Source organism: Odocoileus virginianus, chromosome 2, assembly GCF_023699985.2.
Source record: "Odocoileus virginianus isolate 20LAN1187 ecotype Illinois chromosome 2, Ovbor_1.2, whole genome shotgun sequence".
Taxonomy (NCBI): domain Eukaryota; kingdom Metazoa; phylum Chordata; class Mammalia; order Artiodactyla; family Cervidae; genus Odocoileus; species Odocoileus virginianus.
In genome coordinates this window covers 70,525,079-70,541,785 of record NC_069675.1, presented here as the reverse complement: position 1 = coordinate 70,541,785, position 16,707 = coordinate 70,525,079, and the positions used below count along the sequence as shown (strand labels likewise).

At 46.2% G+C, this 16,707-nt stretch overlaps 1 protein-coding gene across 1 annotated transcript; it reads left to right on the top strand.

Annotated features, from left to right (window-relative positions):
* Positions 1-7,048: 7,048 nt before the first annotated feature.
* On the top strand, positions 7,049-7,150 carry LOC110122855 (dolichyl-diphosphooligosaccharide--protein glycosyltransferase subunit 4-like). The gene has a single exon (XM_020870425.1). It carries the CDS (start codon positions 7,049-7,051, stop codon positions 7,148-7,150), a length of 102 nt encoding a protein of 33 aa, XP_020726084.1.
* Positions 7,151-16,707: the final 9,557 nt, after the last annotated feature.

The following is a 16,707-nucleotide window of genomic DNA, read 5'->3' as shown; positions in this document are numbered from 1 at the left end:
CAGAAAAGTGGTAGTTTTATACTACTATGTTGTTGTTGTCATTGTTTACTCACTAAGTTGTGTCTGACTCTTTTGCAAACCCATGGACTGTGGCCCCTCAGGCTCCTCTGTCCATGGATTCTCCAGGTAAGAATAACTAGAGTGGGTTGCCATGCCCTCCTCCAGGGAATCTTCCCAATCCAGGGATCCAGCCCAAGTCTCCTGTATCTCCTGCATTGGCAATTGGGTTTTTTTTTTTTTTTTAAACCATCACTGCCACCTAGGAAGCCTTATATACTATGGACAAGTGTAAAATAGCATCTTAGTAGAGAAGAAAGTAAAGTCATACAGGTCTGACAGTCACCTCGACTATATTTCAGTTCTTCTCAAAGTTGTCCATTCTGGGATGACTTCCATTTTCTAAAAACCTACCTCATGATATCAGACCTTCCTGAAAAGTCTCAGACAGTGTTTCCTCTCTTGCCCCATGGGCTATATTATACAACATGATAACATCCTCACTCCCCACCTCTCAGAGCTGCAGTCTCCTGCTAAAATATTAGGTAGCTTCCTGAAAGCAACTTATCTTCTTTCTGCTCATGTATATTTTTGTATTTTTCTACAATAAACAAATATTATACTGTCATGTTTTTAAAGCAATAAAGTAATAGGTAGATGTCAAATGTGCTTTTTGTAAGTAGGGAGTGTCAAATAATTGAAATCTTGGAAAAGTAAATATGAACTTGTAATTTGCTAATCTTGACATTAACTATAACAGAACAACACTAATTAGAAATTGATATGTGTTGGTAAATTATCTATGAGCTAAACAAAACATTTTGTTTTATTTAATTTCATTTTTAATATTCTTTTCCATTATTGTTTATCACATGATATTGAATACAGTAGGACCTTGTTGTTTAATCCATCCCATATATATTAGTTTGCCTCTGCTAATCCCACACTCCCAGTCCTTCTCTCCCCCACCCCCCTGTAAAATTGGCCCTCTAAAATTGCACACTGGCCATGCCAGTCTGCAAAGATTAGAGTAACAGAGGAGCAGAGTTTCATCCTGGCACCTGGATACACACCCATCAAGTCCTAAAACAATGTCAAAGGAATATTATGTCATTAAATAAGCCATGATCTGTAGATCTTAACACAAACAAGACAAGTGCTTCCTCCAGCACTTCTGTGAGAACCACCAGCTCCCCATTTATACACGAAGAATTTGGGGGATCCAAATGCTCTGAAGACTCTCCCTCCCTCACTGGGAACCCACCTTGCCTGAGCCTGCGTCTTGCCTGAGCTTCCATCACCTCCTAGTGCTGCTGCTGCTGCCCTGCGATCTAAGATCTGCTGGATTGGAGGTCCCTTCTGCGATCCTATTGAGGGCAGAGACGGGGTGGTTCAGGACCGTGGACAGTTCCCATCCGGCCACCTCTGTTTAACACCAGCAGCTCCTGTAGAGCAGACTGTGTCATTCTCTAAGCGCAGCCACGTCGGGGTCGCTAAGGTGGACAGGGAAACGAAGTTTCAAAAATCTGAATTCAAAGAAGTCTGGAACGCAGGGAGTTTGTTGTGACTTTTAGCCTCTTCTTTTCTGCCCCCGTTTTCAACATCAATTTACGCTAGAGTATATGGTATCTTTTAAGAAGTGACACCTACCCGGCAAATCAGAAGTCCCAAAAGACTGGGTCTCCTGGAGTCTCCCCAGAATACGGGTAGGACTCCTCACGAGTCCCTTTCCCCGGGACAGACGCGGCCGCCAACTCCTGAAAGTCACCACCTTCAGCGTCGCAGCGGCTCTCCGGCCGTCCAGAGAGGCCAGTCTTTGCGGTTCCGCTGCCAGCGGCTTCCCACGCCGCGCCCAGCACAGAAAGTTTTCAAAGAATTCAGGACGGCAGCGAGACAAAAGATGCCTCTGAGATCGGAGCTGGGCGACAGCATCCCAAGGCCCCCCGGAGCAGGGGGTCCGGGGATAAGATTGAGGTTCCGCGCCGCTGCGCCCTTACCTGTCACCGGGAAGCTGCCTCGGGCGGCTCCCGCTGCGCCGGGGAGAGGATGTTCAGCGGCCTCTCGATCACTTTTCTTCCCTTCGTTCTCTTCCGTCGCGCCGTCTTGTCCCACTCGCTCTCCGCGGTCTTTATATACTTGCGGGGCCCGCCCGGGTGGGCGCTAGACGTTGAGTGGACTTCCCGGCAGCTGCAACGTAACAGGCAACTCCCCCGTCCATAGGAAGGGGGGGCCGTGGGGGCGCGGGAGGGGGTTTCCAGGTAGGGGCTGAACTGGAGAGCAGACGTGTCCGGAAAGGGGTCTGGATCTCTGTCCCCCCGGAGGCTGGAATTAACACTCTCTTGCTGAAGGGCACACCTGGCAGCCGTCAGGAAAGAACTTAATTAAGGATGGTTTTGGGTCTCCAGTTACGGTGAGCAGGAGGCTTAGCACCCCGGTGTGGGGCTGGCCTAGCCTGCCAGCTGAGATCATTGACAAGAGGGCAAAGTTACCTGTGTGCCTGATTGGGCTGGCATCTGCCTCTTTCACATTTGGAGGTAAATATCACCACCCAGGGAGTGCGTCTGTGATGCCTCTGATTTCCCCAACGTTTGGAAACTGTGATGAGAAAATGTCAGGAGTTGTCACAATCCCTCAGTTACAGGTTGGAGGGCCCCAGTGTCAAGCCAAGGAGGAAAGAATCGCACTCAAACCTGCAATGGAAGACTCTATCTTAACCCGGAGTAAAGAAGCAAAAGCAAATTGTGGGAAACAGTGGGGGAGAACAGGAGTTCTGGAACTAAACTGAACTTCAAAAAGGTTCTTGCTTAATGTGTCATTTGCAGGAAATTTCTTTATTCTCAGATGCTCTTTTGGACTCCAGGACACCCTTGAGAATTTCTGGTTGGCAACATTGGCTTTAAAGCAATCCTTTTCTTTGGGGTCACAAGAGAGATTCACGCTCCTTAACAGTTAAATAAGGTATTATTAACCGGCCTTGGCCTCTTTCCAGGGTCATCTCTCACCTCTCCATCTTGTATCCTGGCACTTCAACCATCCACAGCATTCACATTCCCATAAACACTATTTTCTCGAGCCCTCACCTCTTTGTCTATGCTATTTCCTCCTAAAACACCCTTTCACCTTCCAACCACCTGGGAAAATTAGACTCTTGCAGTAAGATTTAGCTTATCCATCACCGCCAGTTCCCTGAAGATCTCCTTGGTCAGTTGTCCTTCAAAGGCATGAAACATGATCATCTCTGTTTTCCAGAGAAGCCCACACTCATCTCATCTGTATATGTAGCTTGCACAGCTGGAACAAATTCCACTGTTGTCCATCTTTCCTCTTCCAACCACTCCTGCCCCACCCCTGCCACTGCCAGGCTTATGAGCCCTCTCGATCAGAGTTTCTCATTTTTCTCTGTATTATTTTTATAACTTTAAGAGGCAGCTGATGGTGGCAAAAGAGCCAGACCAGGAAAAGTGCAGATTGACCCAGCTTCTGTCCTGCTCTGTCAGTTGGGTTCTTAATTACATGTAGCAGAACCAACTTTAGGGGATGTGAACTGACAGACCATTGAATCACATTTAGAATCACTGGGAAGCCTGGGCAACCAGGATCCAAAAATGGGCAGAGACAAAAGGTGGCTGGAATCATGGCCACTGATCAGATCCAATGAGAAAGACAAACAGACCACTACTGGGAACAAGAGGCCACAAGTCAGGCTTTGGACACAGATGTCACTTCTATGTTCAGGTTGGGAGCTTGCTATTCCCATTTTGACTGATGTCACCAGAAAGGATGTCACTGCCCTTGCTTCTTTGTATCACTAGCTCCTCTTTGAAAGCCTGGAGCAGGTGCTTCTGATTGTCTGAGATGATAATATGATTTACCCCTCTCTTCCCCGATAATGTGGTAAATTACATTTTTTATTTTAGTGTTGCACCTACCATGCATTCCTGTTCTGTGAGCCCAATTTGATTATGATGTGCTACCATTATATAGCATTGGGTTCAGTTTGCTAATATTTTATCTAATATTTTTGCATCCATGTTTATGAGATCAACCTGTAATTTTCCTTTCTTGTAGGATTCCTGTTAGGTTTTGGTGTCAAAATTATGCTTTCTAAAACAAGTTGAAAATCCCTCCACTGGCTCCCATTTTTTCTAATTTAATAGAAGAGTTTATATACAGTGGTGTTTATCTCTTCCTTAAATGTTTTCCCAAACATTTGCTTTGTTAGTGGTCCCACCTAGGTCTTTAAGGTTGCTTGTTTGTTGAATGGTTTTAAACTACAGATTAAATTACTTAAATAACACTATTCCAGTTGTCTACTTCTCTTTGTGTAAGTTTAGCACTTCTAGGTATTTTGTCCATTTCACTTAAATTTTTAAAATATTTTGGCTTGAAATTTTTATTGTGTTTTCTTATTATCATCTTAGTATCTATGGAATCTCTATGGTCCTCTTTTATCTCTGATACTGGTAATTTATTAATATGTCCTCTCTCTTTTTTATTTATTTTATTAGGGGCTTACAATTTTATTAGTATTTTTAAAGAATGAATTTCAATGTTGATGATATTCTGCTACCTTTACTTTTTTCTATTTTCAAAATTTCTACTTTTATTGTAATTTCTTACCTTCTAATTTCTAATTAGCTATTCTTTTTCTATTCTCTTGAGTTTGATATTATAAATAAATGCTTTCACTTAGATAATTGATATTCAACCTTTATTCTTTTTGACATGTGTATTTATGGCTATAAATTTCTAAGTATAGCTCCAGTTGCATCTCACAAGTTTTGATATATCATATTTTTATCACCATGTAGTTTAAAATATTTTGTTTTCATTGAGATATCTTAATTGACCTGTAGGTTATTGAGAAGTGCTCTGTTTAACTGTCAATCATTGGGGGTTTTTTAGATCTGTTTTGAAACTACATTTTAGCATAATTCCTCTGTGGTCAAAGAACACACTTTGCTTCTAGTCCCTTGAAATTTGGGGAACTGCTTAATAGATGAACATATGGTCTGTTTTGATTAATGCTTTATGTAAACTTCAAAAGAATATGTATTATATGATTGCTCAAATATTCTATATCCTTTCTATACCTATATTCTTTCTGATTATCATCTTAATTCATTAGTTACTAATAGATATATGTTTTTTAAGTCTCCCTATTAATTTTGTGAATTTAACTACTTCCACTTTTGATCCTGGCTTAAAAAAAACTCTTTCTAGAAATCTAATGATGAATATGGAGTAGTGGTGGAGGGTAATATAAGACCTAGGATAAAGATGGCAGAGAGTTACTAGAACATGGTTGCATATGGGAATAATACAGTAGAGAAGGGAAAATTGATGCTGCAGATGAGAGTCAGAAAACACAAATGATCCAAGTCTTAAGCAGAGTGAGGTTCAGAGGAAGAACCTGGCCTCCCAACAGTGGAACACTTTCCTCTTCCAAAAAAGAAGGTGATATAGACACAGGAGACTTGTAAGAAAAGCCATGGAAAGATGAGGGATTCTGTACCAAAGCCTTTACCTTTTAAGCCAGAATTTCCTGAGGAAATACCTGACAGTTATCCTAAATGCTATCTAAGACTATTCACACAACATTGTTCATAGTGGCAGTGAAATGAAATACACTAAACATCTAGGGTGTAATTATAGAAACAGTAGAGTATACTTATAAAAATTATGGTAAAGCTATGCAATGGAGTACTTTGCAGTCATTCAAAATAAAGTAGATGTTTAAACATAAAAAATAACCACTGTATATTGAGGGGAGGAAATATGGCAGTGGGACTGCAGATAGGGGTAGCTGACTGTGGAACTTGAACATCTGTGGATTTTGGTATCTGAGTGGGTCCTGGAGCCAATCATCGTTGGAAATGGAGGGAATGACTATAAATACAGAGAGATAGAAATAGAGAAAACATTTTTTAAAAAAATTAAAAGATACCAGAGTGTTAATAATGGTTGTTCTGGTTATTTAATACTAGATCACAACCTACCCCCAAAACTTGCTGGGTTTTTTTGCTAAGGCCCAATTTTATTTACTTATTTGGTTTTAACATTTTGGCCACATGGCACATGGGACCTTCCCTGACCAGGAACTGAACCCACATGCCTTGCATTGGAAGTGTAAAGTCTTAATCACTGAGCCTCTAAGGAAGTCCAATGTGATGGCTTTAAACAACATTTATTTCGCTCACAAATCTGCAGTATGGCCAAGGTTTGGCAGGACCAACACATCCCTGCACTACTTGGCATCAGCTTGGGGAGCTCAAAGCCTGGCTTCTATAAATCATCTGAAGCCGCTCACTCATGTAACTGGTTCCTGACTGGGAAGACTCAACTAGGGGCAAGAAAAGCTGGGGATCCTCAGACATTTTCATCTCCATGCAGTCTGGCCACATGACCTCTTCAGCATACCTTAGGGGAGCTAGACTGCTTCCACAGAGCCTCAAGCCTCCCTAGCATGCATCAGGAGGTGACTTGCTCTGCCGGGTAGAAGGGGTTAGCAAGGGCTTCCCCAAGAATGGGATGCTGAGGTGGGTTGAGCCTTAATACAGTCTGTCACTGGGATGAAGAGAGGAAAGTCATTCCAGGCAGAAGGAACAGCATGTGCAAAGGCCTCAAAGCAGGAAAAGCCTTATGTCCACAGAATGCTGGTACAGGTGGTAGAGGGAGAGGGAAAAGACTGGAAACAGTCAGAGGCCAGCGGCAAACAGCTGGGCGCCATTCAGTGATTGGGTCAAAGGAGCCATAGAACCAGCTTTCTGTGGCAGTGAGGAGAATGATCAGAGGAGTGGGAGCCTGGAGCCAGCAGGGGGTGATCCAGAGTCCAGTGCTCTGCTCCAGGGCCTAGGGACCTGTCCAGCTGGCAGTGGGAGAAGGTAGGGCAGGAGAGCAGATAGAGACAGCTTCTTGAAATACCTAAGAGGTGGCATCAGTGTCAGGGAAGAAGTCACGGACACTCTCTCCATCTGAGGTTGCATGGATGGCACAATGTGGTGTCAGGGTTAACAACACACCTCTGGGGAGCCGAGCCCAGCTGATCAGCATGATCACAGATGTGCAGCTCGCCATCTTCGCCAACATGCTCTTCCTGCTGGTCATTCTCTATCACCACATGGCCGTCAACAATCCCAAGAAGCAGAAATGAAAGTGGCACTTTCTCTGCCCCCAGGACATAGTCTGAGGCAAGACGGAGGGTGTGAGGGGCCTTCTCACTTCACTTCATCCCTTCTACCCATCACAACATACAAAGCAACTCCACCTGGATTTTTCCAAACAGCTCTCATTTCCTCAAAGTCTGCCTTAACCCTATGAAACAAGAAACTGCCACTGAATAGGGCCCAGTATAAGGGCTACTTTCTTTTCTACTCCTCCAATGTAGAAATACAGATTTGTGTGTGTGTGTGTGGTGCCAAAAAAAAAAAAAACAAGGCACAGCTCTGAGGCCAGAATGGCTGGTTCTAATTCTATTCACCCACTGCCTAGCTGTGGGTGACTCGGAGTAAATTCCCAGCTACTCTGTATTAGTTGTCCCATCTGCAAAATGAGAGAAATGACTGCTCCTGCCCATGTGGCTGTCATGTGGCTGAAAGGAAGTGATACATGTAAAGATGGTAGAGCAGGGCCTGGCCTTAGTCAGCCCTTATCCTTATTATCATGGAAGTGCTAGGGACAAGAGAAACTGCCTGGGTGGAAGGAAGGAGGGAGGAGGCGGGAGGGAGGGAGAGAGGTGAAGAGGGAAGGAAGAAGGGAAGGGGCAAAAGATGGAAGGAGACCGAAACCAACCTGAGTCTTTGGCGGGGAGCAGATGCGTTGTTCGGAGGGCTTGCGGTGAGGATTCCTGGGGCGGGGTGATGCGTCTACACCTGGCTGTGGGCACAGGGCCAGGGCTCCTTTCGTCACCTCAGCTTCTCACCTCTGAGGGTTTAATTGGAAAAGCGATGTCACTAGGGTGTGAGTGCGTAACAGAGACAGGTGTGGAGGCAGCCTCCGCGGGGAGAGGAAGGGCTGGGCGGAAGGCAGCAAGGACCAGGTGGCCAAGAGCCCATCACAGGAGGGGACATGAGGAGGGTGGCCTGGCCCCCCAGCCTCCAGGCCCCCGGGGTCAGGCAATAGACATCATTTCACTGGGGAGAAGAAGACTCTGGGACAAGGCTTGCATTTCGAAAACTCTAGGACGAGCACCAATTCAAGCCTGGAGGGTCAGAGTGACTCCCACCTCCATCCTGGCCTCCCTTCTTCACTTTCACTCCAAGTCTACGCTCCAAGTCGCAGCGGGCAAGCCAAGGAGGCTGCCAGTCCCATCTCGAGTCAGAACCACTGTGCTTTCTCAGGGCTCCTTGGGCCCATCTGGGGTCTCTGCTGAAGGGAGCACTTCATTCCTGCTATGGTCTGGGTCACGGGGTGGTGGAGGGGGGCGTGCCTCAGGCCCACTCAGCTGGTGCCCCTGGCCTATAAGGGGACAGTTCCCAAACCAGTGTATGAGAAGTTCCTGGCAAGTGTGCCTGGTCAGAACCGGTGCTCAAGAGTTATTTGCAGAGAGAAGGCTGGAGACAGTGACTGAGGAAGGGAGCCTCTCTGAAGCCTAAGTTTGCAGAAGCTCAATTCAGTTCAGTTCAGTCGCTCAGTCGTGTCCAACTCTTTGTCACCCCACGAACCACAGCACGCCAGGACTCCCTGTCCGTTACCAACTGCCAGAGTCTACCCAAACCCATGTCCATCGAGTCGGTGATGCCATCCAACCATCTCATCCTCTGTCTTCCCCTTCTCTTCTTGCCCTCAATCTTTCCCAGCATCAGGGTCTTTTCAAATGAGTCAGCTCTTCACATCAGGTGGCCAAAGTATTGGAGTTTCAGCTTCAACATCAGTCCTTCCAATGAACAGCCAGGACTGATCTCCTTTAGGACGGACTGGTTGGATCTCCTTGCAGTCCAAGGGACTCAAGAGTCTTCTCCAACACCGCAGTTTAGAACATCAATTCTTCGGCACTCAGCCTTCTTTATAGTCCAACTCTCACATCCATACATGACCACTGGAAAAACCATAGCCTTGACTAGATGGACCTTTGTTGGCAAAGTAATGTCTCTGCTTTAAATATGCTGTCTAGGCTGGTCATAACTTTCCTTCCAAGGAACAAGCATCTTTTAATTTCATGGCTGCAATCACCATCTGCAGTGATTTTGGAGCCCAGAAAAATAAAGTCAGCCACTGTTTCCACTGTTTCCCCATCTATTTGCCATGAGGTGATGGGACCGGATGCCATGATCTTAGTTTTCTGAATGTTGAGCTTTTTTTTTTTTTTTTACATTTTCTTTTTTTATTTTTTATTTTTTCATTTATTTTTATTAGTTGGAGGCTAACTACTCTACAGTATTGTAGTGGTTTTTGTCATACATTGACATGAATCAGTCATGGATTTACATGCATTCCCCATCCCAATCCCACCTCCCACCTCCCTCTCTACCCGATCCCTCTGGGTCTTCCCAGTGCACCAGGCCCGAGCACTTGTCTCATGCATCCAACCTGGGCTGGTGATCTGTTTCACCCTAGATGATATACATGTTTCGATGCTGTTCTCTCGAAACATCCCACCCTCACCTTCTCCCACAGAGTCCAAAAGTCTGTTCTGTACATCTGTGTCTCCTTTTGTTTTGCATATAGGGTTATCATTAGCATCTTTCTAAATTCCATATATATGTGTTAGTATACTATAATGGTCTTTATCTTTCTGGCTTACTTCACTCTGTATAATGGGCTCCAGTTTCATCCATCTCATTAGAACTGATTCAAATGAATTCTTTTTAATGGCTGAGTAATATTCCATGGTGTATATGTACCACAGCTTCCTTATCCATTCGTCTGCTGATGGACATCTAGGTTGCTTCCATGTCCTGGCTATTATAAACAGTGCTGCAATGAATATTGGGGTGCACATGTCTCTTTCTGAATGTTGAGCTTTAAGCCAACTTTTTCACTCTCCTCTTTCATCTTCATCAAGAGGCTCTTTAGTTCTTCCTCACTTTCTGCCATAAGGGTGGTGTCATCTGCATATCTGAGGTTATTGATATTTCTCCCGGCAATCTTGATTCCAGCTTGTGCTTCTTCCAGCCCAGCGTTTCTCATGATGTACTCTGCATATAAGTTAAATAAGCAAGGTGACAGTATACAGCCTTGACGTACTCCTTTTCCTATTTGGAACCAGTCTGTTGTTCCATGTCCAGTTCTAACTGTTGCTTTCTGACCTGCATACAGGTTTCTCAAGAGGCAAGTCAGGTGGTCTGGTATTCCCATCTCTTTCAGAATTTTCCAGTTTATTGTGATCCACACTGCTCACAATCCTCTAAAACGTTCTCCAGACCTCTTCTGTAGGCTACTCGAACCTGAATCTGAGAGGTCGTCTCCCTCCTTACAATGTGTCTGGATTACAAATAGCCCAGCACCTGCCCCTTCATAAACATGCCTGGTGGGGACGGCAGGAAGAAGCTCAACCCTCCCTGGCTATAGCAGCTCATGGCTCACGGGCCGCTTTGGGGTATCTCTGGCGCCCCATGACTCCTCTTTCAGAGCTAAGAAGAGAGGACAGCAAGTGTGTTATGGGTGCCAGGGAGGGGGGCTTCCTGGTGAGAGAGCAAAGTAGAGGTGGATCCTCAGTGAGGGAAACGGGGGTGGGAGGGGCAATGAATGGGAGCAGGAGGCAGGATCCCGCCCACCCCGGCCCTGCAGAGAGGAGGGCCCCTGGGAAGCACACAGTAGGGCGGGAAGGTGAGCAGGCTTTGGGCAGGGGCTCTCTGCCCTCCAGCCGTGGAGGAGGGAAGGGAGGACACAGTGCGGAGAGAGTCTGGAGAGGAAGAGACAAGCTGAAGGACCCCAGGGAGGAAGGGTCAGAAAAGGGCCAGGGCCAGGCCTTGGGGTCTGACTGGATGCTGGGCAGAAAGGATGAGAGGAGGAAGTCAGGCAGGATTTAGGCATGGCTCTGGGGGAGTGGACCAGGAGGATCAGAAAGGGGGTGGTGTCTGGTGGGGAATGGCTGAGACCCCATGACGGTGAAGCAGCTGCTGTTCAACATGCCTGCCGCCAAGTGCCAGGCCTCCAGTGGATGCTCACATGGGGCTTCCCGGGCAGTGGGGAAAGTGCGGCTTGGAGAGTCAAGCTGGGGGCCTCATTCATTTAAGGAATGTTTACAGACCACTCCGTGTACCAGGAGAGATCCGGTCTATGCTCCCAAGAGGACTTCAGTTCTAAAGGGAAGTCAATAATAATGAAGTAGTCCACAAATAACTTCAAGTTGTGATAAATACATATTCTTGTCTGGAAATCCATAGACAAACAAGCCTGGCAGGCTACAGTCCATGGGGTCACAAAAGAGTGGACATGACTTAGCAACTAAACAATAACAACAATGATAAAGACTATGAAGGAAGGGGAGGGGAAAGTCTTTAGCAGAAGCAAGAGTGTGCAAAGGCCCTGGGGCAGAGAAAAGAAGGGGTTCCTGGCACTGCTGGAGAGGAAGCAGGGAAGGGGAGTAATCCTTGAAATGAGGGACACAAGGGGCCAGGCCTTGAAGGCTGTGAATGTTGTAAGATGACAACTTAGATTTTATGCCAAGCACAGAGGGCAACATTGCTGGGTTTTAAGCAATGGAATGACAAGATCCAGTACAACTTCTTGAAAAGATAGCTTTTAGGGAGCAAGAACCAATCAGAGAGCAAACAACCAATGGCCTCTTTGGAAGGCAGGGTCAGAATCAATAGGACTTGGAGCAGATGTGGAAATGAAGCAAAGGAGGGGATGGGGTTAAAGATGGTTCAGAGATTTCTGGCTTGAGCAGCTGGATGAGGTGTGGGGCCATTCAGTGATCTGGAGAAGACTAAGGGGCAGTTTGGTGTGGAGGTAGAAAGCATGAGCTCTGTGACCTTGAGCAAGTTATTAACTTCTGTAAGTTTCTCTGGGCACCTCCAAAGCTTCAGTCCACAGTGCTTAAGACTCATGAGCAGGGACTTTCCTGGTGGTCTGGTGGTTAAGAATCTACCATCCAATGCAGGGTATGCATGTTCAATTCCTGGTTGGGGAACTAAGATCCCATATGCCACAAGGCATCTAAGCCTGCCTGCCACAATTGCTGAGCCCGTGTGCCTCAACTAGAGAGCCCGCATGCTACAATGAAATATCCCGCATGCCGCAAATAAGACCTGACACAGCTATAAGTAAATAGACTCATAAGCAAGTGCAAGAAATTCAAACTATTATTATAATGCCATTAGATTCTTGTCAATAGAAACATTAATTATGAATTCCTCCGAGGGGAGCCTGATGGGAGTCAGGGAGCAGAGGTAGGGCTAGTCTCCAACAAAGGACCCTGAAGTCTGGAGCACCATGGAGGAGAAGGTCTCCCGGGCCCCAGATGGCCCAGGGACCGGGGGAGGGTCCCAGCAGCCCCCTTTATCCCCAGCAACACACTCCTACTCAGAGCCCATTTCACTTATTGCACGCCCCCACTCAGCACTGTGGCTGGACCATTTCAAGGGCTTTCAGTCTGACCCCAAGGGCAAAGAGGAATCAATTTGTGCAAAGAATGGGAATGGAAGAGATTTCAATTGACCTTTGAATGGGGTTTTAATTTGCTTTATTACAGCCAAAGGAGCCTCATGAAGAGACTCTTGAGACTGCTTTTATCCGCTAATGCCCGCACCCTTGCAACCTCCTGGGCCTCCATCTAGATGCCCAGGATGCTGGGGGCAGGGGAGCAAGGCCAGAGGCGCTGGGGAACCAGCATCCATGACCCTCCCAGGAACTGGTCTGCAGCCCCCTTGAGGCCCAAAGTGGAGTCAAGAGTGCAGGCAGGGGCAGCGGGAGGGCAGCCCACCCGGGTTCCAGGCCCAGCCCTGTTGCTGGATGGTGTCTCTCCTCTGGGTTTCAGGCTCTTTACCTGAACAGAGGCCAGGACTAGGGATGTGGACAAGAGGGCCCCTCAATCCCTTCCAGGCCTGATGTTCTATGTTTGTTTTAATATTTACACTTATTTATTTGTTTGACTGCACCAGGTCTTAGTTGTAGCATAAGAACTCATAGTTGCAGAATGCAGGATCCAGTTCCCCGACCAGGGATTGAACCAGGGCTCCCTGCATTGGGAGCCTGGTCTTAACCACTGGATCACCAGGGAAGTCCCTGATGTTCTATGGTTTTAAGCTCAGATCTAGAGTCAAATTCTGTAGTGGATGATAACTAGTCTCACAGAAGATGGCCTAGAGTGGAGACAGCAGAACTCCCTGGGCCAAGGAGCTAAGCCCTTTCTGTTCATCACTCTCTTGGGTCTCCTTTATGCCTTATTTTTCTTTAAATTTCTACTTGAATCCCCTTTCAGGGGCCAGTCAATTGTCTGTTCTCTCCTCTCCAAATTCCAAAGGAAGCCCATGGAGTCCTTCGACTAATTATCGACTCTTTTCCTGGTCAGAGCCACCTTAGGGGTCCAGGCAGCCTGCAGGTGGCCAGCCCCAGGCAAAGAGCACTCTGCACTTGCTTCTCTATACCCTGCAACGCCCCAGGAGAGGGGCCTGTGGGTTTGGGTTCACAGTTCTGTGTTAGCAATGTCAGGCTCTCTTCTCCTGCACGCTATACATGAATGTGTGGCCACATGGAACCACGTGTGTTCCTTTAGAACAGCTCCCTGGGACTTCCCTGGTGGTCCACTGGATAACAATCCACCTGCCAATGCAGGGAACATGGGTTCCATCCCTGGTCTGGGAAGATTCCACATTCTGTGGAGCAAGTAAGCCTATGGACCACAACTACTGAGTCCAAACTTCTAGAGCCTGTGCTCCACAAGAGAAACCACCATGATGAGGAGTCCACACACTGCAATTAGAGAAAGCCTGGGTGTAGCAATGAAGATCCAGCACAGCGAAAAATAAACTAAGTAACTTTTTTTAAAAAAAGAACTGCTCCCTACCCTAATTCCTTTTTTCCAAACGGAGGAATTGTTCCTCTGCAATCAGAGCAGATTTCTTGAAGGTGGGGTCTTGCTGAAGGTGTCCCGGACATTGAGAACAAAACAGACTCCAGAACCCAGAAACCAGCAGCTACCGCCTGACGCAGTGGTGGTCCTAATGGTCCTTTTGTGGGGAAATGCCTTTGTTAGGGCCTCCAGAATGGCAGCCGCTTTTCCAGAAGAATGCAGAGTTCTCCAGCCAGGGGTGGAGGTGGGGAGAGTGCCGTGTGGCCAGGAAGGACGCTGATAATGCACATCCATTAGTGCATTCAGAGCCCCCGGAACCGTCCTCCTTCCTCCAGAGCCAACAATGGCTGCATGGAGTGGGCTGAAGTGGCCTTTTTACAGGCACTCAGCTCAGTGCCATCTCTGCGCCCTGCCTGCTGGGGGCCTGACTTCCACTTCCACGCTCTCCACAAAGCAACCTGGACAGCAAATCCTCAAGCAGCCGGCCTGAGCCCCAGAGAGCCCCCATGTCTGGTTGCCCTGGGGTAGTGACGCCAGGCCCTCACAGCTGGTGCATCGTGACCTGCTCTGCCAGGGCCCCAAGTCCGTGACTCTGCATCTGCGCCCACACATGTGTGTGAGCATGTGATCTGAGTCGTGCAAGGATGTCTGAAAGGCGGTTTTGTTTTTTTTAACAAATTGGCCAAAACCTCTACATCAGGTGAAAGTGGTTTCCTTCAAAACGTCCCCTGGGCCAGTGTCTTTAATGCCAGAGATATGGGGCTGGGGTTCCAGCTTTTGGCAAACCCTCTGGGGGAGCCGCCTTCAGGGTTAGTTTCTAAGTCACCCAAGAAGGCCTGTCTTTGAGTCCAGGATCACATTTTTTTAATGTATCTATTATGTTCCTTTTATTTTTCCTTTACACTGTAGTTGGGCCTTTATATTGAAATATTTTCTATTCATGATGGGTGTGGGAAGGTTATCTTATGTATAAATTTCATTTCAAGATAGTAAATAAGATCTTATAGTATATTTACTCTTAAATGGGAGTTTTGTGACTGGCTGGAATGTAAAATAATGTATCAGTATCAGTTCAGTCGCTCAGTCATGTCCAACTCTTTGTGACTGCAGCACACCAGGCCTCCCTATCCATCACCAACTTCCAAAGTTTACTCAAACTCATGTCCATTGAGTCGGTGATGCCATCCAACCATCTCATCCTCTGTTGTCCCCTTCTTCTACCTCCTTCAATCTTTCCCAGCATTAGGGTCTTCTCCAATGGGTCAGTTCTTCACATCAGGTGGCCAACCTATTGGAGTTTAAGCTTCAACATCAGTACTTCCAATGAATATTCAGGAATACTTTCCTTTAAGATGGACTGGTTGGATCTCCTTGCAGTCCAAGGGACTCTCAAGAGTCTTCTCCAATACCACAGTTCAAAAGCATCAATTCTTTGGCTCTCGACTTTCTTTATAGTCCAACTCTCACATCCATACATGACTACTGGAAAAACCATAGCCTTGACTAGATGGACATTTGTTGACAAAGTAATGTCTCTGCTTTTAATATGCTGTCTAGGTTGGTCATAACTTTTCTTCCAAGGAGTAAGCATCTTTTAATTTCATGGCTGCAATCACCATCTGCAGTGATTTTGGAGCCCAGAAAAATAAAGTCAGCCACTGTGTCCACTGTTTCCCCATCTATTTGCCATGAGGTGATGGGACTGGATGCCATGATCTTAGTTTTCTGAATGTTGAGCTTTAAGCCAACTTTTTCACTCTCCTCTTTCACTTTCATCAAGAGGCTCTTTAATTCTTCCTCACTTTCTGCCATAAAGGTGGTATCATCTGCATATCTGAGGTTATTGATATTTCTCCCAGCAATCTTGATTCCAGCTTGTGCTTCTTCCGGCCCAGCATTTTTCATGATGTACTCTGCATAGAAGTTAAATAGCAGGGTGACAATATACAGCCTTGACGTACTCCTTTCCCAATTTGGAACCAGTCTGTTGTTCCATGTCCAGTTCTAACTGTTGCTTCCTGACCTGCATACAGGTTTCTCAAAAGGCAGGTCAGGTGGTCTGGTATTCCCATCTCTTTCAGAATTTTCCATAGTTTGTGGTGATCCACACAGTCAAAGGCTTTGGCATAGTCAATAAAGCAGAAGTAGATGTTTTTCTGGAACTCTCTTGCTTTTTCGATGATCCAGAGGATGTTGGCAATTTGATCTCTGGTTCCTCTGCCTTTTCTAAATCCAGTTTGAACATCTGGAAGTTCATGGTTCACATGTTGTTGAATCCTGGCTTGGAGAATTTTGAGCATTACTCTACTAGTGTGTGAGATGAGTCCAATTGTGCAGTAGTCTGAGCATTTTTTGGCATTGCTTTTCTTTGGGATTGGAATGAAAACTGACTTTTCCAGTCCTGTGGCCACTGTTGCATTTTCCAAATTTGTTGGCATATTGAGCACAGTTCTTTCACAGCATCATCTTTTAGGATCTGAAATAGCTCAACTGGAATTCCATCACCTCCACTAGCTTCCTAAAGCCCACTTGACTTCGCATTCCAGGATGTCTGGCTCTAGGTGAGTGATCACACCATTGTGATTATCTGGGTCATGAAGCTCTTTTTTTGTACAGTTCTTCTGTATATTCTTGCCACCTCTTCTTAATATCTTCTGCTTCTGTTAGGTCCATACCATACCAAAATAATGTAGCTGCTTTGGAAAATAGTTTGCAGTTCTTCCAAAAGTTAAACATTTGTTAAAAACAAGACA

Excerpts from the sequence above, each read along its gene's own strand:
- LOC110122855 (XM_020870425.1), top strand. The coding sequence starts at position 7,049 with ATGATCACAGATGTGCAGCTCGCCATCTTCGCCAACATGCTCTTCCTG.